Source organism: Neophocaena asiaeorientalis, unplaced genomic scaffold (assembly GCF_003031525.2).
Source record: "Neophocaena asiaeorientalis asiaeorientalis breed wild unplaced genomic scaffold, Neophocaena_asiaeorientalis_V1.1 scaffold82, whole genome shotgun sequence".
Taxonomy (NCBI): domain Eukaryota; kingdom Metazoa; phylum Chordata; class Mammalia; order Artiodactyla; family Phocoenidae; genus Neophocaena; species Neophocaena asiaeorientalis.
The window spans coordinates 8,240,257-8,263,567 of NW_020173068.1; the positions used below are offsets into that span (position 1 = coordinate 8,240,257).

The 23,311-nt window shown below is 45.3% G+C and overlaps 1 protein-coding gene across 5 annotated transcripts; it reads right to left on the bottom strand.

The window, feature by feature from the left end:
• Nucleotides 1-495: 495 nt before the first annotated feature.
• Nucleotides 496-16,794, bottom strand: DSN1 (DSN1 component of MIS12 kinetochore complex). 5 transcript variants are annotated; one of them, XM_024742971.1, is made up of 11 exons: nucleotides 16,478-16,794; nucleotides 14,887-14,929; nucleotides 14,335-14,439; nucleotides 11,947-12,020; nucleotides 11,210-11,282; nucleotides 9,297-9,384; nucleotides 5,099-5,158; nucleotides 4,634-4,708; nucleotides 2,956-3,103; nucleotides 2,002-2,089; nucleotides 496-1,420 (listed from the first exon to the last, which is right to left on the bottom strand). In XM_024742971.1, exons 2-11 carry the CDS (start codon nucleotides 14,912-14,914, stop codon nucleotides 1,317-1,319), a joined length of 843 nt encoding a protein of 280 aa, XP_024598739.1. In that variant the 5' UTR covers nucleotides 14,915-14,929; nucleotides 16,478-16,794; the 3' UTR covers nucleotides 496-1,316. The 5 variants fall into 5 exon arrangements, with proteins under 5 accessions (XP_024598739.1, XP_024598737.1, XP_024598741.1 ...); XM_024742969.1 differs by having other exon boundaries at nucleotides 14,335-14,661; XM_024742973.1 differs by lacking the exon at nucleotides 14,887-14,929.
• Nucleotides 16,795-23,311: the final 6,517 nt, after the last annotated feature.

A 23,311-nucleotide genomic window follows, 5' to 3' on the forward strand; every position in this document is an offset into this window, starting at 1 on the left:
ATCTCTTAAAAATAAAGCTCTGACCCTTTCTCTCTCTTAAAACCTTCCAATGACTTTCGATTATCTTTGTCTCACGTGGCTCTTACACCTTTCTCTCTCCCCTCAGACCTTTGTAAATGCTGCTTTTACCTCAAATAACTGCCCTATTTAACTTTCTCCTTCCCAACTAAAACATCACTTCTGTGGAAAAGGGCTCTCTTCTTGTTCCGTGTCTTCTTGTTCCCTTGTCCCCACTAGACTGTGAGCATCATGAAAGGAGGTCCCAGGTCTGTTTTTGTTCTTTGCTCTCTTCCCAGTTCCTGCAACTGTGTGTGGCATACAGCAGGGGCTCTGCAAATCTATGAAAGAATAAGGAATGTAGGTCAAAGCAAGGAGATATCACCTCTCACTAACTGGTGCTTAGGCGAAGGCTTAAGACTTAGGATAATGACTGGGTATTTAAGTGAAATGGATTTTGTCCTAATAGGAGGATCAGAGAATAAGAGACACTAACAATAAATTAGTGGGTGTTTTACTGGTAGTTAATGCTGAGGCGTATCTCCACACTACTGTTCACTTCCAGATCCTGGCAAAGAATCCTATTTTCTGCTGAGCCTTCCCTGCCTTTTCATTTTTTTATACACTCAGAATATACACAGAGACAAGGGAAAGCTTTTAGGTATGCGCAATCTTATACTGCATATTAACAAATATGGAGAACAATGAAAAGAGGTACTTAACCCCTTCTTGCCATGAACCCAGGATTTAGGATGTCGACTCAATATTAAAAGCTAAAGCACACTACAGACATCAGGATATAGAGAATGAGTGGAACCTCCTTCGATCTGGACACGTTGTGATGTGATTTATGTATCCACACGATGCTCACAACTCCTCTACCTAAAATCACCTTCGAAGCCACACTAGGCATCAGTCTCATTCCCTTTACAACCAGAACGACCCCTAAAATGTTTGTTGGATTCGGCCCTGAATGACTTCGCGTTGTTTCAAAACCTGAAAAACATCTTCACAAGAGGAAGGTTTCTGATCACAAAGGACGTTTAAAAGAATGGGCCACTAGTTCTGAAGGTCATTCCAAAGCAGAAGTCTCAAGCATTTTGCACATTCGTGGAAAAAGTTTCTATATGACATTCTTTCAGATGCATAAATTCCATCGTTTTAAGAAAAAAATCGAAGTGCTTTATAGTCAGCCAGTTATCTTCAAAGGCAACAGGGCAGGTGTTACAGCTTAGCCCGTTGTGCAGCTGCCGGGCACTGGGGGCACTCTTCCTGTTTCTCTCCTCTGGACCATCCTGTGGCAGAAAAGCTGCATAAGGTCACTGACAAGATTTAGAGCAACGTGTGCTAGGTTGCTTCCGTAGCTGAAGCTTGAGCAGTTTTCGAGCTGGTGAAGGATCTAATTGTTGCGTGCTTCTCTTTCCTGCAGAGAAAAGGAGCCACAAAATAAACTTCAATTGAATTCAAATACCATTTATTGAAAACTTACTGTGTGGACACTGTGCCAGACACACAGAAGGGCATTCCAACAACAAATGAGAGCATGTGCTCTCTACGAGATGGCAGTCTGGTAGGAAAGCCAGCTGCAACTACAACCACAATACCATCCAATGAATAATGAAATGAAGGTGTGTATAGCACATAATTTAGGGCTGGAGGTGGTCAGGAAAAGTGACGGATAAGTAATGTCAGTGTCACTTAGTGGATTCTTGAAGAATGAAAAGGGAAAAAAGGAATGGGTATTTCGTAAGTCTTGAATTTACCCAAACAACACAGTTTGTGGAGATTTAATTCTCAGTCTCCTGTGCTTCTGTGGAATTTACATCTACAAATTTCCCATCAACTTTGAGTACCCACAACGTAATAGTTATTGTGAGGGGAAAAGAAACCCCACCAGATATAGGCCTTACCCTCTAAGACCATATGTTTTGAAGGGCAGTGTGTATCCGAAGGGCTATGAGACATAACACAGTACAAGCTCTGGTCCCCTTAAGACAGGCTTACCGAGCTGTACTGACACCTTCTGGAGGCACTGGGTACTTTCCTCCATAAAGGCGTGCAGCTGCTTCATGGATCCTTGCAGTTCGTCCATCTGCAGACAAAAGACAGCTGTCAGTTGTAAGGGTCCAGGCGTCTCTGAGGCTCCTCAAACATGTCAGGCGAGCTCCTGCTCGGCTTTGCTTTTGCTGTTCTTTCAACCTGGAATGCTTATGCCAGACTTCCCCACTCCACTCTTCTCCACACTGCTCCATGCCCCAGCAGGCTGACCTGCACAACCTCCAACAAGATCCCATGTCCTCTGGTTTCTGGGTGGGCTTGGCCAAGAGGGAGCCAAGTGCAAGGGAGCTGAATGAGGTCAGGGTATTTTACCCAGGCCTGCTTCCAGAAGGGTCATCTCGAGTTAGCTGTGTGTCTCAACTGAACGTCATGGCTCTCTCAGAGCATCCCACTCACTATATGACTCCCTGCCAGGTGCCACAGTGACTGTTCCTCCCTCCAGCCGACAGGTAATAGCTCAGCTGCCTCTAAGCCCCAGATTACTTTTGGTTTCCTGAAACCCACACTTTTGTACTTAGCCCCTCTGTAAACAGACTCTCCTTGAATTATCCTATATCAAATGCCATGTGCTTCCTGTTAATACTTGGGGTGATACACTACTATTCTCCAAAATGTCATGGATCATTCCTCATTTCTTTCAAGTCTTATTAAAGTAGAACCTTAGCAGGACCTTCAACCCCTCTATATAGCAACCTACAGCCCTCCTTCCACCTGATTTATTAACACTTATCACCATTTATTCGTTTCTTTTCTTCCATTGTCTCTCCATGTTTCCCCAAGGTAGAGCTGAATATACTCTTATCTCATCTAATTACGCATATTCCCCACGTCTTTTAATTTCCAAGGATGACAAGGTAGCAAAGCTGGATAACTCAACAAAAGAAACATGACCCAACTTACCACCAACTCCATACAATCAAAGACTTTATTCTGGTTCTGTAATATTTTCTGGTAGTCAGGCTTTGTATTAAGGACTTCACTCTGGGAAGACCCAAGATATGCTGTAGGTTCCACTTCAACTTCAGTATTTTTGGTTTCAGTTGATCCTCTAAACACAAAACAAAAGAGCTTTCAAATAATTTTACAATCATTTTCTGGGGAAAACAGATAAGATTACCTAGGGAAAAAACCTCCTAGAAGGCTTTATTAACCTGAATCAATATTCTTACACCCTGTACTGAAAGTACAGGCTCTCTAACTAACAGGAGACTCTGAGATCATTATCCAATATTAATATTTTTATACCCCTGGACTCCAGGAAATGCTAGAAGGTTAGCTGACTCCACCTAACAGTAAGGTCCATTTACAAAAAGGACTACACTTGGGGTAAAGCCAAAGCCTGCTATCCTGAAGTCAACGTCTATAATCTTTTACCAAAGAGATGCTGGCCCACTTCAATTATCTAAAGTAACTGAATATAGGGAATTCCCTCGAGGTCCAGTGGTTAGGACTCCGAGCTTTCATGGCCGAGGGTGTGGATTTGATCCCTGGCTGGGGAACTAAGATCTTGCACGCTGCACGGTGTGTGGCCAAAAAACCCCAACCACAAACTGAATATAATGGACAGTTCATGAAAACTGATGATGACTCTTTAGTAACAGCTACTACAAGTCACTGAGCGCTTACTGGGTGCCAGACACAGCTAAGCACTTTCCATTTAACCTTATTTGACCCTCATAATAACCCAACGAGGTATGAACTAATATTATCCCCATTTTCAAATGAGGCACTTCAGATTGCCCAAGGTCACAGAAGTGAGGAGTAGTTAGGATTTGAATAGAGACAGTCTGCTTCCAGAAGCATTCCTCTTAACTATTAAGCTATGCCCCATCAAAAGTTTTTATTCTGAAACTGCTATCTTATACATTATCTATCTTCATAAATAGAACATTTAAAGGGTGAAGAAAGTAGCTAATAACCATCAATGCTTAGATTGGGGGCGTTTCTCAAACTGTGTTCCTCAAAGCACGTCTCTAAGAGGCCACTTCTGCAATTACTATTTTGGCTAATGTTTTATAGTTACATTTCTAGCTAAGATTCTGTTTGGGAAAAAAAGCTTAAAATCACTGGCTTGGATGGTAAAATGAAATCAAAATCTAGCACTTACCCGTTTTCTTATGCCTTCAAGACCCAGACAAAGATCCTCTCTCTCCTACACCTCATCTTCCATTACCCATTTCATGTCTGTATCTCCATGAAGGCCCTGGCCAGGGTTCTCTCCCATACCTGCAGCTCAAAGGCCATGTGCTCACTGAAGTCCCTTGATACTGTTCTTGGCCCAGCCCCAGGTTGCCAGGTACAGGCCAGAAATGTGCCTGTCTCCCCCAGGATGTGGAATGGCAGCCAAGGACACAGAACAGAGGCAATTCTGTTCTTTGACTGAAAATAGTGACAACTCTTCCTTCCCTTCCCCCTCACTCTCCATTTACAAAGTGCTACTATACACGTTACAGAGATCTGATGAGTTGATTGGCCTCTAAGAACGGATTCATTGTTCAATTTGTGCTAAGAGAACTGAAATCAATTCAAATCAAATTCCACAAGGTAAAAGCTTCCTATTTCCTGTCACAGATCTAACCTGGATATGATCTCTTCAGCCTCCTCCTGGTAGCGCAGCAAGAGCTGATCCCAACTCTGACGTTCCAAAGAAAACCTATAGGAACAGAAAATAATTCAGTTAATTTTTGATCATCTCACTCTGAATCACTCAGGGCAACAATAAGTGTATTAGGTGTCTACTCTGGTTCTAAGATATGAATAGAAACGTCATAAAAGGATGAGAAAGCATGACCAATTCAGAGGCTATTAATTTAATCAAATCAAACATGAGTTCTTAATAGCAAATAGTCTCTAGACTCCATTCTATGAAACTGGCCATTAGTACAGCCCATAAAATCCCAGTGTGCAGCTCTCTAACTTCCAGTGGGGATACACTAGTATTGACACACTGAACAGGATGTTTACTATTCCTTTTTCCCAGGTTTAGTTATTTTCCCCGGATGGATTTAGATTTTCCAACAAAGGTTCACTCATTTTCACTTACTTTGTTATATATTCCTTCATCTCAGCCACTGATGTTTCCAGAGACAAATCTGGTGCTCTTCTAGAATACAGACAGGATGATGAGATTAACACAAACCTTCCAAGAGCACTTGCTATGGACACCTTACATAATTTTAATGGCAATAAAACATGTTCAGAATTTATCTTTCTTCAAATAAAAAAAAACTTTTCTGAAGATTTAAATTTATTTAAAAAGTTTTCTTTAATTTATTTGTTTTTGGCTGCATTGGGTCTTCCTTGCTGCATGCAGGCTTTCTCTAGTAGCGCTGAGCAAGGGCTTTGTTGTGGTGTGCGGGCTTCTCATTGCGGTGGCTTCTCTTGCTGCACAGCATGGGCTCTAGGCGCATGGGCTCAGTAGTTGTGGCACACGGGCTCTAGAGCACAGGCTCAGTAGTTGTGGTGCACGGGCTTAGTTGCTCCGCGGCGTGTGGGATCTTCCTGGACCAGGGCTCGAACCCGTGTCCCCTGCATTGGCAGGCGGATTCTTTTTTTTTTTTCGGTACGCAGGCCTCTCACTGTTGTGGCCTCTCCCGTTGCGGAGCACAGGCTCCAGATGCACAGGCTCAGCGGCCATGGCTCACAGGCCCAGCCGCTCCGCAGCGTGTGGGATCTTCCTTGACCAGGGCACGAACCCGTGTCCCCTGCATTGGCAGGAGGACTCTCAACCACTGCGCCACCAGGGAAGCCCGGGAGGCGGATTCTTAACCACTGTGCCACTAGGGAAGTCCCAGAATTTATCTTTCAACAAATTTTTATTCTTGGGCTCTATTTGACTTTTGCACCAGGTAACAGCTTTCTCAGTGGGTCTCTTCATCATCTATTTCTCTCACCAATTCTAATTCGCACACAGCCAGATTAACCTTTCTTAAAGTATTCCTTTAATTTTTTTCCTTGCTTAAAAATTCTGTGACCCTCCACTGCATTCAGAAGAAAAGCCAAAACTCCTTAACCTGGCACTTAAGGTTCACTTAAGGTTCTGGCTCTGTCCAGCTCATTAACTTTGATTGCTATTACCCTTTATCTATTCTGTCTCATATAATGCCATTCAGCATCAAACGTCTGAGGGTTTCAGGGCTTCCCTGGTGCGCAGTGGTTGGGAGTCCGCCTGCCGATGCAGGGGGCGCGGGTTCGTGCCCCGGTCCGGGAGGATCCCACGAGCCGCGGAGCGGCTGGGCCCGTGAGCCATGGCCGCTGAGCCTGCGTGTCCGGAGCCTGTGCTCCGCAACGGGAGAGGCCGCGGCGGTGGGAGGCCTGCGTACCGCAAAAAAAAATAAAAATAAAAAAATAAAAATCTGAGGGTTTCAATCTCCAAAGTTTTGTTCACGCCGTTGTTTAGCCTCTTCCCTTCCCACTAATCAAAACCTTAATGTCTTTTAAGAACCAACAATACTTTTCCATATAACCATCTTGTCTTCCCACTTAAACTGAAGCTACTGGTTGGATATGTTTTACTTAAACCAATGCCTCAGCTCTGTAGGGCCATTAATCCTAAAGGAAAAGCAGGAGGCATTGAAAATGCCAACATTTTGCAGATGTACTTGGTACTCTACCTGGCAAAAGCAAATCAGTTGTGTCACCGTTCGTGTTTTCCTACCAAGGCCTGTGAGAAACAGCCTCTATCACCTCTGGCTGACATGCAGCAGCCTGTGGCTTAAATATACTGCATCAAGTTATGGGGATATAAACCTTATTGCTGTTTCATTACCACGCAGAGGCCGAATATGAGCTAAAGAATAGCATCCTATATTAATCTTCCAAAGACTGGTTCCGGGCAACCCCAGCGATTGTATTATAGTTTAATTAATGGAACAAGAAGGGAATAAATAGCTTCAGAGCTGCCTGACGAATGTAATTCTCCCGCGGTAAGATGCGCGCAGTGAAAAACGATGAAGGAGTGCTGATGGAAAAAATATATATATACTGCATTAGAAGAGAAGCTACGCTGAACTAAAATATGTTTCATTTCCTGAATAGTAATGTTAATTCTAAGGATCCACGGAAAGGTAGACCTTTGTGAAGTCAAAAGTGTAAGCCCAAGTTACACGATTTGTTACAGGCAGTGGGGAGAGGGGTGGGTGCTGCCCCTGAAGAGGAACGACCAGTTTGGGGGTACGACTGCAAAATTTCTCCTAATAGTCCTGCTTGCCAACAGCTAAAGAACATAAATTTATCTCCAACTTGCATGGCTAGTGAAGATCTGAAGAGGACTTTTCCTCTCAGCTTTCCATGGCTGGTTCCTTCTCACCATCCAGGTCTTACAGGTCTCAGTGCAAAGGTCAAATCACTAGAGGACCTCTCTGAACACTCTAGCTAAAGATGCCCACCCCTCAAGTCACTCTCATATTTACTGACTTCTTAGATTATCACTATCTGAAATCATTATTTTCTATGTATTTGTTTGACTGTCTCTCCTATTACAATGTATATGAAGAGAGATCTTGTTTGATTATTTACCACTATTTATCTCCAGCTTCTAGAAGAGCCAGGTACATAGGAGATGATGGATGAACGTTTGTTGAGTGCATGAACAACTGTCTAATTAAAATAAAAAGTTTCATTTCTCCAGAGAAGACATACAGATGGCCAACAGGCACATGAAAAGATGCTCAACATCGCTAATTATTAGAGAAATGCAAATCAAAACTACAATGAAGTATCACCTCTTATCCATCAGAATGGCCATCATTAAAAAGTCTACAGGGAGTTCCCTGGTCTCCTAGTGGTTAGGATTCCAGATTTTCACTGCCGTGGCCTGGGTTCAATCCCTGGTTGGGGAACTGAGATCTCACAAGCCGCGTGGTGAGAAAAAAAAGTCTACAAATAATAAATGCTGTGGAAAAAGGGGAACCCTCCTAACACTGTTGGTGGGAATGTAAGTTGGTGCAGCTACTATGCAAAACAGTATGGAGGTTCCTTAGAAAACTAAAAATAGAATTACCATATGATCCACCAACCCCACTCCTGGGCATATGTCCAGAAAAGATGAAAACTCTAATTCAAATAGATACATGCATCCCAATGTTCATAGCAGCATTATACAATAGCCAAGACATGGAACCAGCCTAAGTGTCCATCGACAAATGAATAAAGATGTGGCGTATGTGTGTATACACACACACACACACACACACACACACACACACAATGGAGTATTACTCAGCCATAAAAAATAATGAAATAATGCTATTTGCAGCAACATGGATAGACCCAGAGATTATCATACTAAGTAAGTCAGACAAAGAAAGACAAATTCCATATGATAACACTTACATATGGAATCTAAAATACAACACAAATGACTTATTTACAAAACAGAAACAGACTCACAGACATAGAAAACAAACTTATGGGGGACTCCCCTGGTGGTCCATTGGTAAAGAATCTGCCTTACAACGCAGGGGACGCGGGTTTGATCCCTGTCAGGGAACTAAGATTCCACATGCCGCAGGGCAACTAAGCCCACGCACCACAACTACTGAGCCTGCACGCCCCGGAGCCTGTGCACCACAGCTAGAGAAGAGAAAACCTGCACAACTAGAGAGAAACCCACGTGCTGTAATGAAAGATCCTGCATGCCTCAACGAAGATCCTGCGTGCTGCAACTAAGACCCAACGCAGCCAAAATTAAATAAAAATAAATAAATAATAAATGTAAAAATCTTTAAAAAAGAAAAAACAAACTTATGGTTACCAAAGGGGAAAGGGGGTGGGGAGAGATAAATTAGGAGTTTGGGATTAGCAGATACAAACTAGTGTATATAGAATAGATAAACAACAAGGTCCTACTGTATAGCACAGGGAACTACATTCAATATCCTGTAATAAACCATAATGGAAAAGAATATATGTATATGTAACTGAATCACTTTGCTGTACACCAGAAACTAATACAACATTGTAAATCAACTATAATTAAAATTTTTTTAGGGACTTCCCTGGTGGTCCAGTGGCTAAGACTCTGCAACCCCAATGAAGGGGGCCCGGGTTCAATCCCTGGTCAGGGAACTAGATCCCGCATGCCGCAACGAAGATCCACACACGGCAACAAAGATCCCGCGTGCCGCAACTAAGACCCAGTGTGGCCAAATAAATAAATATTAAAAAAAAAAATTTTTTAATAAATAAATAGAAAGTCCTAATTCAATTATAATTTTGGACAGAAAGGGAATTGCTCTTACCCTTCTGAATCTTCAAAACATTTTTGTAGAGTTCCATCACTTTCCAGTCTGTCTGCAAAATGTTTCAATTCTTCAGAAAGAGAAGATGCTAGAGAGAATAGAATAAAATTTTATGTTATAAAATAAAGAGAATACAAATTTTCACAGTGAGCTGCTGACAAAGATATAACGTACTTAATGTGGTCCCAGCTCTACGGTCCCCTGTTACATTCTCACCCATTTAAAAAAGTGGTATAAATATGCAGGAAGATTTTATCTTTTTTCTTTGGATAGGTATAGATAAAATGAAAGACAACTCCTCTTTATAACATTTATAATAGTGTTTTTTACACTTGACTGGTGAAAAAGCAGTTAAAAAGATGTATCTGGGGCTTCCCTGGTGGCGCAGTGGTTGAGAGTCCGCCTGCCGATGCAGGGGACACGGGTTTGTGCCCCAGTCCAGGAAGATCCCACATGCCGTGGAGCGGCTGGGCCCGTGAGCCATGGCCGCTGGGCTTGCGCGTCCGGAGCCTGTGCTCCGCAACGGGAGAGGCCACAACAGTGAGAGGCCCGTGTACCGCAAAAAAAAAAAAAAAAGATGTATCTGCACGGACATTTCATTCTTTTCAAGCGATTTGATCTGCTGGCACTGGGTGGAAGAACATTACAGAAGTCAGGCAATGGGCAAGAGTGTAATGAGAAATGCTGGAGACAAATAAAGAATTATGGGCACAAGGTAAAAACAGGTCTCTGCTTAAATTTGGAAGAGTTCACAATTAAATTCAGGTGAGGAATGCAGAGGGGAAAAGATATGTTAAAACAGCTATCAAAATAACCTGGGCATATCTACTCTAATTATGGTGATAGTGCAGTTCTGAGATAAATAGCTTTAACTGGCAAGTAAGTCTGAGTTCATGTATTTTCTAGGTCTTTTAAGTGGGTAACACTGAGTATTTCTGACCTGGATGATTGTGTAATGACACTGTAAGGAGAATAGCTACTTTCTGGAAAGCTGAAAACTGATTCCTGGGAAAGAATATTTGTAACTTACATCACAAACAGCTAATTTCCTTAATATATAAAGAGTTCCTACAAAATCAATATAAAAGAACCAATATCCCAATTTTTAAAAGTGAACAAAGGATATGGACAGACAATACACAGAAAATAAAGCACAAATGGCTCTCCTCTAAAAATATGAAAAAATTATTATACTCTTCAAAAGAAAAAGAAACAGATTAAAAGTACAAAAAAATACCTTTTATCACCAATTAAATAGTAAAAAATCTAAACTTTTAGTTACAGTATAATTACACTAATTTCCAATCTAGAAATTTATCTTACTTTTACTTGAATATGTGCCAAAAGGCTTGTATAAAAAGGTATTCATTATCCATTCATTGCAACAGTAGAAGACTGAAAACAACTCTAAAAGTCCATCAGTAAAAAACTGGTTAAATCAAATATGGTACATTTATAAAATGGAGTATCATGGAGCTACTAAAATGTCAAGACGGCTCTATAAGTGTGATATAGAATTATCTGCAAGATAAATTAAGTTAAAAAAAAACACAAGGTAAAGAACAGTGTAGAGTGGTTTACTCATTTGATTTCAATGGATAAATGTTTAGAAATGCAATAAATCTTTCTGCAAGGATACACAAGAAGCTGGTGACTGCGGTTGCCTCTGGGAGGAAAGAACTGTGATTGGGGTCACGGTGGAAGAGAGGCTCACTTTCTTCACTTTTGGACCTTCTGAACTTCATAAACATATACTCTTATTTTTTTAATGCAACTCCCCAAAAAAGGAGGGGAGCTGGTTTTGTGAGGCAGCAGTTCCTGTAAATGGGGATCCTGAGAATGGGGCTTCAATTGACCTTCATAGAAGGTACAGACCAAGGTCAAAGCTCACTTATCTAGTCTTAGTAACTTACCTTTGGCTCTAAAATTTTCAAGACTGAAGCCCTCAGTGCCCCTTAGGAAAGGTTCAAGTTTCTGAACAGAGAACTAAATAAAGAAAAGCATTTTCAGTACAACCAAGATTTCCCAGGCCAGTCCCGAGTTCATGTAATTTTATGATGTTTCATAAATGTGAGTAAACATGATTTAATTCTACACCTAAGATTTTTCATATAAACAAAACAAAATGAGAAAATCAAAAGGTAAGGGAAAAACTCTTTGTTGCCTAGACTATATGATTTGATTTTTGATTCAGGAAAAACAGTGGTCATTTAATTCACACAAATGACTTGCTTATCTAAACTGATGTGATCACCAGTCAGCCATGTAACACCAACTTAGAATGCAGTCAGACCTCCAATGACTGCTTAAACTTAGATTTGACCTCCACTCACTGCAAATTCCCATTATTTGCTGCCAGTGAGCAAAATATACTACATCGGGGAAATCTGACTGTTAAGTGCTCAGCGACAGCAGCACCGATGGGACTGGTAGAGCCTAGTCCAGAGACAGATCAGCTCGTGGGATTAAAGCTGGCTTTTAAATTAATTCCACTAGAGAGAAATATCTTTTACCCTTTACCGATAAATCACACAGTATTTGATCTCTCTTTGGGGATGTCACAGTTAACAGTTTTAAAAAAAAAAAAAAGAAAAGAAAAGAAAAGAAAAGAAAAGAAAAAGAAAGCATTTCCCAATCGTGAGACTCTCACCTGGAAACTGGAAAGCAGGAGACAGCCCAGCCGTTTGCTTTCTGCTATGTTGACACTGATGGATCTGCAGAGCTCTAACATAAAGTATCACCGCATTGAAGGAGATGGATACTTAGACAGTTAGCAAAGTAAAAAAAACTGAAAACTTCCCTCCCCCTTGATGCAGTCCAACTTAAGAAAACCCAAGCAGCCTTCTCTAATTAAAGGGAGAATTCATATATAGTCACATCTAATTTGTTCAAGATCACCAAAGAATGACATTTACCCATCTGTGCGACCTAACTTTGAAAAGTTATAAGAACCTTTTATGTACTACATTAAAATCTTGTCTTGATAAACAACGTAGATTAAAAAAAAATTTAACTCCTTTTATGTTTTATATTCACCATTTGAAGAAAGGAGGTGGGATTATTGCAGTATTTCTATGACAGGCACTGCAGTGTGCTTTAAATACTGTCTGGGGACTTCCCTGGCAGTCCAGTGGCTAAAGACTCCGTGCTCCCAGTGAAGGGGGCGCGGGTTTGATCCCTGGTCGGGGAAGTAAGATCCCACGTGCTGTGTGGAGCAGCCATGAATGAATGAATGAATGAATGAATACATACATACATACACTGTCTTAAGAATCTTCTTATAAACTATGAGCTCCATTTTACGGATGCGGAAATTGAAGCTCAGAGGGGATATAACTTGTCTGAAGCCAGAGACTGGTGGAGCCAGAATTCAACCCCAAGTCCATCACCAAAACCTGTTTTCCCACTAATACCATGCTGCCTCTCCTTAATGACCTAATGATACATTAATAGTAATTTGTTGAACACCTGCTATCTAAAAGGCATTTTATTAAACGCTATACACACCTCATTAAAACTTGAGGCAAGTATCTTATCTGGGTGAATCTTTTTTTATTTTTTTCCCCACACTGCCTGGCATGTGGGATCTTCCAAGACCAGGGATCAAACCACTGCCCCCTGCAGTGGAAGCACGAAGTCTTAACCACTGGACCACCAGGGAAGTCCCAAGTATCTTATCAACTCCATTTGACAAAGGTTAGGTAATAGGTAACTTGTCCAAGGTCGCACAGTGAGTCAGCCAGAACTGAACGGGCATTTTACATAATTATGCCACTGAATCCTCAAACAACTAGAAGACATAGATACTGTTTTTTCGATTATGTTCATTTAAAAACATCAACTATTATACAGCAAAGGAAATTTGCTTTGAGAATTGGGAGAGATACATGTCTTTTTGCCCTCCAGCTTCAGCTGGCTGTGTTTTTAAAGTTCTTTTGTGCCCTCTCTTGATTACTTCTCCTTGCTTTTAGTCATGAAAAACTGGATACCTTCTGCCTATAACAAAAGAAACTTGGCAAGTGGCTGGTAGTGACCAGGAGATAACAAATCTTATTACGCATCAGTAATTTTCTATTACGCAGAACATTAGGCCCACATGCTCTGGAACAGAGATGCAGGTTAGGGCAATCTTAGGAAACTGAAGTTTCTTGGCACGTCCACGGAGTAAAGTGCATGAGCCTAATTGTGGTGGCAATTTTCTGATATGCTACATGGCTGTTTTTACCCAGAATTCCTTCTAAACATGAGACCATCTGGAAGTGAGGTGATGTCTTTAAAATAATCACCACAGCTTAACACTTGAACTATTTCTTTACCATGTGCCAAGTACTGTACTATATATCAACTCATTTAATTCTCACACAACCCCATAAAATAGGTATTATTTCATCCCTTTTACTGATGAGGACCGTAAGGCAAAGGAGGTTACGGGACCTGCTCAAGGTCACACAGCTAGTAAGGTCTTCCTGAAATGTGTTACTTTCCATATTAAATCTTGTACTTCAATGCTTACTGAGATGCTGTTATTATAAATTCATACAAAATCACATTCAAATACAGCATGTCTAAAAAACTAGGTTTTTACCCTAGATATTTTTATGTGTCCTTCCCTCTGAGATATTTTCAGTTATAAAGCCTAAAAATCAGGTAGCGACCCATCCACCTTCTGTTCTGCTTAAGGATATGAGGCCGAAAGCCACAGGAAGAAATCTTTACTTCTAGCAAAGGCGAATGTTGAACATTCACTTAGCAGAGGTGAGAGTTGAACAACCATAAATCAGATTTTCTGTTCATGGTACAGATTACGGTGGGTAGCTAATAACATGATATAAATAGCAATGATACTGAATACTTACTAGGTGTTTGACATCAGTACTTATAATCTTAGGATACTCCTACAGATGAGGAAACTGAAGCTCAGAGAGATTTGCTCAGTCACATAGCTAGTAAGCAGCAAAGTCAAGTCTATCTGTCTCCCATACCTCACTGCCTCTTATCTGAGCTGGAACTCCATTGTCTTATGTACATGGCACCCCACCTGTGATGCCCTGATGAAAGGGAGGCAGTGACTTCCGCCGGTTCGTTTCTTTCATACTTGCTCGCCGCCAGGATTGCCTCCTGTCTTGATGACGGGCACACTGTTCTTTGGGGGACAAATAAAGGGACCTGGATTGAAGTCCTTCCTGGTGGCTGAGATCACAACTTTCCCCCTTTTTAGGGCTAGAGCCAAGGTGAATCTGTTTCTTTGAAACGCCTTCAGTCATCTCCAGGGAGGTGGACGAATTACCACACGCTTCCGCAGGGTTGGGATCTGATTCCGATTGATGACCATGAGTCTTAGATGCCACTGGTTCCTCTTCTAGCACTTGTTATAAAAAAGTCAAAATACAGAATCAAACCCATCACAACTAAGTATCTGTGCAAAAAAGTGGAAAAAGGAAACGTATGCCCCAGATCATGGAAACACTGAGGAAGCATCTTTGCAAATACGTGAGTAAGTGCTTTCAAGTCCACCAGGAGCCAGGAAAGTATTTAGGTAAAGCTCAGGAACCTGAACCCAAGAGGTACTGAATGTCACTACAGTACTCACCTTCTACAATCTCTGATCTAGAAGTCATCCTGGGTGGAGAACCCTGAAAACAGGAAAAGGAGGTGATCTGTTCTCCACATTTCAGTCCCAGTCTTGCTGGGGATTTACTACCCCAGAATCGGCCTTGTGCTTTCTAATCTCTTTGAACTGCCCCTCTTTGCCCCATGAAATTCCACCTGCCTGAGAAGGCCCAGTCCAACCCCGCCTCACCCACCTCCTCCAGAGAACATCTGCACAGCTCATCACCCCCTGTTCTCAATTTCTACAGAATTCATCTCTAGAAATACTCACCTTAACATGTAGCCCATCTTATTTCCCAATTATTTTGTGTTTAACAAGTGCCTAAGTGCATAATTCAGTTGATGGCATTATGATCTACCTGGTCTTCAAAACATGAAAAAAATCACATTATCCTTGATTAATTCTAAGATCCAAAGGCCTGTTCATCCTACTTCCAACAGTCTCTACAACTCTTCCCCGTCTCCGGTTATCGATTTAGTTCAGATCTCATAATTTCTACCACTCTCCCCCACCTCCCCCAAGAATCTAACAGTCTCTCCACTAGTTTTTCCTACATGCAGCATTGCTCCTCTCCAATCCATTCTTATTTATTTTACTTTTGGCCACGCCGTTTGTGGGATCTTAGTTCCCCCGCCAGGGACTGAACTCCGTGACAGCACGGAGTCCTAACCATCGGACCGCTGGGGAATTCTCTCCAATCCATTCTTTAGACGGCAGCAGAGATTCCTCCAGTGTACTCAACACCTTCCAGAAGCTAGTCCTAACTAGTACCCATTCCTGCTTTCTCCTGCCACTCCCATTCCATGCACCACTTTTGACTCTTTGCACACATTGCCTGTAAAGCTTATTCATCCTTCCCAATCGAGCTCAAGTGCGAAGCTTTCACACCACTTCCCTTTGACAGAGTTGGCTGCTCCGTTCCACCCCTAGGTCTCCCTAGCACTGGCTGTAAAGTCCGTTTACATGTCTGCCTCCCCGGCCAGACTGTATTTCTAGAGCCTGTTACAGACAACTAACGGTTTGGAAAAGGGCAGGGACATGACTGAGGCATCTCTACATCGTCCATGCTTCCCCCACCCCCATCCAAAACAGAAATCGGTGCGTTGCGGGGTGCTTAGTAAAGAGAAATGAATATATGCGACGGGACGACATGGCAAAGATAAGAGAACAACGAGGGGTAGGTCGAGGATCTGCATCGCCCCAGTAACGACTGTACCACTCAGATGAAAGCCTGGACAATAGCAGCAATCACTGTCGCCCGCTAAGCGCTTATTACATGCCAGGACCTGTGTGTGTATGCAAACAATTTACTTGCATCACGATCCCGTTTAATCCTTTCCACAGCTCTGTAAGTACCATCATCAATTCCACGTTGCAGATAGAACTGAGGTTCAGAGGGGCAAAAGCCTGGCCCAAACTTGTTGTGCGGCCAGCCTGGAGCAGAGGCGAAATTCCAACCCCGGCCTGAGACCCACCCCCAGCCTTCAACCACTGTTCTGGAGTTTAGACCGCTGGCTCGGCAAACAGGCCCCGACCGAGAGGCGCAGCCCGGCCTCGGGTCTCCTCTTACCCGGAGGTGGCTGCAGCGCCCCGCTAGTCCCCGCTGTCGGGGGTGACGACGGGTTGGGTCTGGGCTGGGCCGAGGTGTCCGGCCCGGAAGAGGATGGTGCGCGGGTAAGCGGGGCCGCGTACAGGGAAAGGTCTGCGACTTCCTAACCTCAGAGCGACGCCCGTCCAGCCCAAAGCCTCCGCCCCCGAAAAACAAGGCCGCAGGCCACTCTCCGCGGCCCCGGAGACCTCCGCACGCCCTGCGCCAAAGCGTCTGCTCCTTCCTGGTCTGGGCCCGCTTGGCGATCCGCCGCCCGCGCCAGCCCCGCCTCCGGTGAAACTCCCGCCAGCCGAGGGCGCATGCGCCGCCGGCGGCCTCCACGGCTCGCGCAAGCGCACGCGCAGAACGCCGGCTTCACTCAAGGTGCATGCGCAAACTGGTGTTCAAGACTTGTTGCCCCGCCCGCTTTGTCCAAGTTCTTCCCAGCCCAGACTTTGCCATGTTACACCTCCTCAGCTACGCCACGCCCAGGGAGTCACTAACTGGGTCCCGTCACACCAGCGTATCCTTTGCGCCCAGTATGCCTAGAGCCTTTCTAAGATGGGGAACAGAGGTCCAGGGAGGTACTTGCCAAAGGAATACAGGGCATTAGCGGGTGGGCAGTGATGCCTGCTCCGTCGCTAGGCCATGGTCACCCCTCCTTTTATCTTCTTAACGCTGAAAATGTGGACCATGACTCTCACACTTTTTCCAGTCCTGCTCTAGCACATATTCTCCCTTTGTGGTCCCTTCTATACTTGGCAAAGTTCAAGAACTCTCCTTTGTAAACTCACTGCAGGCCAGCTCCTCCCCAAACTGCTTGCCTCTCCTCTCGTCATCCCCCATTGCTTCTACTCCTTTGCTCAAGCCATTCCCTCTGCCTGGGAAGCCCTTCAAACCTTTTGTTCTTGGCAAAATTCTCCGATTTTAAGCCTCAGCTGAGGATTCATCTCGCTCAGAGCCTTCTCTGAGGCCCCAGTCTGTAAAGCAGATCCCCTTTCTGTACTCCCAGGAGCCCAACCTGTGCCTGGTCCACTATCCCTTGCTGGCTTGGGGGCTCCCAGATAGCAGACTGCTGCTTCAGCACCCAGCACGATGCCATCAGAATGTCCCCTTGCATGTGCAGTCCTTTGGGATCTGAAACCTCCAAGTGTTGAATTACAAGCAGTCCACAGAAACTGAAAGAAGGGTTGGTGAGCAGCAGCTGGAACGTGACTGTGGTCCTCCTTCTATAGCAGCTGTGGTCCTTGGAAAAGTTTTCTGGTGGTAGGCAGAAATCTGCCTTCCTGAAATTTCCACCATGTGGTTCTAGCATGTTGGCTACCAACAGACATCTGAAAGCAGAGATTTGCTCTTTATGCCTTGAATATCACTTTCTAGAGCCCCGTTCCTTCTCTGCTCACCCTGCTCCTTCAACTACTACTCGCTTGTCAATATCCCAAGAACAGAACACAGCCAGAACTGGCCCTCCTGGGGCACAGTGGGTTCTACTGCTTCATGGAATCCAGACCCAGTACCTCCTCTATGTCCCTTCTCTGCTTTCAGTCCTTATGTGGCTCCCTACTGTCCACAGGACGTGGACACTCCTTCCCTCCTAAGGCCCTCTGTGATCACACCAGCCTCTTTCATCACGCCAGTGACTTCTTTCCGTTCCCCAGTTCTGCTCTTCTTTCTACTAGGCTTTCACACATGCCGTTCCCTCCACCTGGGACATGTCCTTTCCGTCTCCTGCCTACAACACACCACCATCTCCTTCATCTGGTCCTCTCAAGCTTAGGTATCAGTTCAGATGTCCCTCTGCAGCTTTGCTGATTCCTCCCAGCTCCCTGAGCACCCTGGGCTCCCCCTGGCCATTGACATTTGCTTTCCTGTTTTTCAGGCCCATATATTGCTATCCTCAATGCCTAGCACAGGCCTGGCTATTGTTAGGCCCTCAAAAAAGAAGAGATCTGTGTAATTTTCATGTGGTTGTTGGCTTCCAAGATGGCCCCTAATGTTCCCCACTTCCTGGTCTTCATACCCTTGTATAATCCTCTCCCACAAGGAATAGGGCTAATCTGTATAAGCAATAAGATACTGCAGAAATGACAGTGTATGATTTTCAAGGCTTAGTCATAAAAGACATTGTAGCTTCTACCCTCTTTTTCCATATATCACTTGCTCTGGGGGAAGCCAGCTGCCATGTTGTGAGGATGCTCAAGCAGCCATATGGAGAGGGCCACCTGGGGAGGAACTGAGGTCTCTTGCCAACACTGACTTGCCAGGCATATGAGTGAGCCACCTTGTGGATCTTCCAGCCCCAATCACACCTTCACATGATTGCAGCCTGATTGACACTTGACTGCACCCTCAGGAGACCCTGAGTCAGAACTACTCAGCTCCCGAATTCCTGACCCACAGCATCTGTGATATAATAAACGCTTGGGGATAATTAATTCTACTGTAATAGATAATTAATCCATGTCCTTTTTTATGATAAATTTTTGAAAGTCTTTTGTAGAAAGTTTCAATTCCTTTTTTCTTTTTGGCCACACTGTGAGGTTTGCAGGATCCTAGTTCCCTGACCAGGGATTCAAACCCATGCCCCCTGCAGTGGATGTGCAGAGTCCTAGCCAATGGAGCTCCAGGGAATTCCCTCAATTCCATTTTTGATGACTCTGCATTTATTTCTCAGTGGTCATACCACCCTTCATGGGAGACTCTGAGGTGTCAGCAGTCAGTAGCCAGGAACCCCTGGTGGCTCCTCCCAAGTGACCCCCAAACCAGCCAGCTGGCTGTGGCATTTCCCAGGGCTCCTTCCTTCCCAGGCAACTGGGTGTGGGGTAGAGTCAAGTTTCAAATCTGCTGAGCACCCCACCCACCCAAAATGAGAAATCAGAGAAGAGGCCAAGTCCATGGAAACTGTTCATATGACATACTTTATTTCCAATCTACAACCATTAAAAACGCTTTGTAAGTTTACACTGTACAGTTATTCTCATGTCTGAAATAAGACACGGGGGCAAGGAGAGCTGGCGGATTGGACCATGGTTGTCCTAGCACCCAATCCATCCTGGGAAAGAGCCTTCTGAAGACAGGAGTGGGGAGGAGAAACAGCGGACAGGAGAGGTGGACAGTTTGGCCCAAGGATGCCCTTAGTCCCTTCCCTCCCAAAGGCCTTTCCCTGGGGAACCCTTAGGGCCCACAGCTGCAGGGTCCACACCAGGAAACCAGGATGGTCAGGAAGGGGGCTTCACAGTATTGGTGGGGTTTGGGGAGGGGGGCCAGGAGGAGGAGGAGGGACAGCTTCTGGCTCTCTTCCCCAGCCGCTGGGGGTTGGAGCTGTTTTTTGGCCTTGTCTACAAGGTATCCCTAGAGGTGAGAGGTGAGAGGAGAAGGAGCTGGCTGGGGATTTAGGAGTCTTCCTTTGAGGAGTTGTTTCTTTCCATTTGAAGAGAGGCCATAAGCCTATCGTGAGGTTTCCAAGGGATAAACGGTCTCAGGGTCTTTTGTCTCCCGCCCCACCCCCCACCCCAGGACGCCCACCTGCTGCCCAGCTGGCACAACCCTACACAATCTCTTGTAAAACCCAGACAAGTAGAAGTGGGTAGGACTGGAACCAAGCCAGGGGCAGGGAAAGGAAAAACATATGCCTTCTGCCAGCCCTCCAGTTTCCAGGAAGAGGAGAACATAGTTTTGTTTTGCTTTGGGTAGGGGCAGGGAGGGTTCGCAATCTCTCAGGAGTCCAGATGAGGTTGGTGTTTCCTGTTCCTGGTCAGGGCCGGCCTCAGTCCCTCACCAGGCCACACTATTTGCTGGTCTAGGTCAGCAGGTGGCAAACTCCTGTGTATATCAGAATCACCTGGAGGGCTTGTTAAACCACAGAACCCACCCAAAGTTCTGTTCCATAGGTCTTGAGTGGGCCCAATACTTTGCATGTCTATCAAGTGCCCAGGTGTTGCTCCCGCTTCTTTGAGAACCTCCAGGCAACATCCTCAGCAACCTGGTGCCCCAAGACAGTGCCCAGGAGCTGGGCCACACCTGGCAAGGCCCTGCCTTAGAGGCACCAAGATATCTGGGAAGCTGCTGGGCACAGACTTGTGGTGAGCCCCCTGTGCGGAGAAGTAAACTAAGGCACAGAGATCAGCGGCGGAGCTGAGAGAGGAGCCAGGATACCAGGGCCCAGTGGAGAGAGGATGGTGATGCAGGACTCCAAAACATGAGGGGTGCTCTGAGGCCCTCAGGACCATCCTCGTGCTTATCATAAAATCATACAACCAGCCAAACACAGAGGAGTTAAGACATCTCCTGGGCCAGGTCTCCAGACTCCTGGCTGAGGTTCCTTTTCATGGGAGCAGTTTCAGTGGTATCAGAATGGAGAGTGACAAGGTGGCCAGGCCCTGACGACTTTGGCCCTTCAAGGATGCTTAGGGGAAACCAAAGCTCCTTTCCTTAGACCCTGGGGTCCAGGGGGCTGGTGAAGGGCAGGAAGGGAGTGGAGTAGGGCTGATGGGATACACAAGGTAGGGTCCAAGAAGAGTGCAGGAGGGGCGGGGAAGAGCCCTGGGCAGGCGACTCAGGCCCAGCATCATGTCACCAGTCCCCTTCCGTTCTTGGGTCTGTGGACTTTGCAAACCGCAAACGCTGTTGGGAGGGGTAAGGGGTAGTGCCAGGGTGGGCTACAGGTTCTGCCAGGGTGGGCTACAGGTTCTGCCAAGGGCAAGCTGTTCCAGAGGCCGTGAGGCCCAGGGGAGAGTGGAGAGTATGGGGGATGTCAAATGGACAGACAGATGGACGGATGGCCAGGGAGAGAAGAACCCAAGCTAGGCTCTACCTACTTTCCAAACAAGGCCATGTGGGACTGGGCAGGACAGAGGAGGCCAAAATGGGGGATCCAAGTTCCCCCCCAATTCCCAGTGGAGAGTGTTGGGGTCTTGCTGGGAGGCTGTGTACAGAAGAAAATGGGGCTCAAGGGTGGGATGGGGGGATGTCTTTCTGGGCTTGGGGGTGGTGGTCACTGAGGCCAAGCCCAGCCTGAGGCATTGGGGAAGGGTTCCCCCTTTGGTGTGAGGTAACACAAAATAAAACAGAACCCAGGGAATACAACCAGATCTGAAAGCAAACCTCCGGAGTTGGGAGACCACAGACATGGGAGGATGGGAATGTGAGGCTGAGGGCACAGAGAGGGGGGTGCTGTGGTTACAGGGAAATCCACGGGAGACGAGTGGAGCCAGGGAGGCCGTTCTGGGAGGCCTGAGGCATGGATGCTACAAGGAAGCCTGAGGCTCAGAAGAGGAAAACCTGGCCATGGGTCAGGGCCACTCAGTCTGCTGGTGGGAATCAGCTGGAGAAGAGGAGGCAGGATGAGGGGAAGATTCGGAGGAAGATATTAAAAGAGAGGATGGGTGGGCAGTGGGGAGCGAACGTAGAGCCCAGAGAGAGGAAGGGGTTCGACCAAGACCACGGAATGGTAGGTGGGGGGTGTCTCACCACTGAGGATGCAGAACCTGATGGGAGTCAGGAAGCCTGGGTTCTGGTCCTGATTCTGCCTTTAACCTGCTGTCTGACCTTGGGTGAGCCACTCTGTCCCTTCTCTGGGCCTGATTCCTCATCCAAAAAAGTGAGGGGGTTCGACACAAAAGGACAAACACTGTATGTATGATTCCACTTATATGAGTTGCTTAGACGAGGCAAATTCATAGAGACAGAAAGTAGAACAGAGGTTACAGGGGCTGGGGGAGAGGGATGGGGCGTTATTGTTTAGTGGGTATAGAGTTTCAGTTTGGGATGATAAAAAGCTCTGGAAGTGGAGAGTGGTAATGGTTGTATCAACACAACACTGTGAACGTATTTAAAGCCACTTAAAAATGGCTATGTCTTACGTACGTTTTGCCACAATTTTAAAAAAAGCGAGGGGGTAGGTCCAGTTTATTTTTCTTTCTATGCACTAAGACTAGTGAGGGGTGTATGACCCCTGGGGCCAGGGCACCAGGAGGCTGGCGTGGGGACAATGAGTGTGGTCGGACCACTCCCCATGGGTGTAGAACCTTATGCTTTCCCAGGCAGGTTCACAGGTACAGTACTGTATTTGGTCCTCAGCACAGCCATGCAAGGACATTCTCCCACTTTGCAGCTGGAAGAACTGAGGTACAGACTAGCCACATGCTCCGGGGCCAAGGCCATTCAAGTTGGTGGCCGTTTATTATTATTTTAAAAATAGTGACCTGGAAACCATCCTTGCATCTTAGGTTCACACTGCAACCGGCTTAGTGGACTTTGAAGGAAGGACACATGCTCGAAATTAGCAGCAGAAGAGTTTGTCTCCTGGGGCAACCATGGTTACATCCCCTGACTGGATGATGACACGCTTCCCTTTTTACCGTGATGTGCTTCCCTTTTTACTGTGGCTGCCAGGAAACTCAAGAGTAAAATTTAATTGCAGGATTATGGGAATCATGTCAGATAGATTTGGGGAATGATAATTCCTCTTGCTTTTTGACTTTCTTTGTACTTTTTTTTTTTTGGCTGCACCGTGAGGCATTCGGGATCTTAGTTCCCCTACCAGGGATCGAACCCGTAACCTCTTCCGTGGAAGCACAGAGTCTTAACCACTGAACCGCCAAGGAAGTTCCTGACTTTCTTTTTTTCTGTTGTCTTACTGATCCTTATGACTAAGACTGTAAATTGCCTCCAGTGCTTTTTGGAAATTCTCAGCATAATTAACCCAAATCAGAGCTGGCTTGAGGACCAGGCCCCCTAATTACCAGCTCAGTGCTCTTTTTAAGATATAACATCATGGTTATCTGGTTAAAAAAAGATGGCCTAACGGTCAGGGCT

Excerpts from the sequence above, each read along its gene's own strand:
- DSN1 (XM_024742969.1), bottom strand. The coding sequence starts at position 14,914 with ATGACTTCTAGATCAGAGATTGTAGAAG. Across the intron at positions 3,104-4,633 it reads GCTGAAGAGATCATATCCAG|AGGATCAACTGAAACCAAAA; the intron begins GTTAGATCTGTG and ends TTTTGTGTTTAG. Across the intron at positions 1,421-2,001 it reads GAAGGTGTCAGTACAGCTCG|GAAAGAGAAGCACGCAACAA; the intron begins GTAAGCCTGTCT and ends TTTTCTCTGCAG.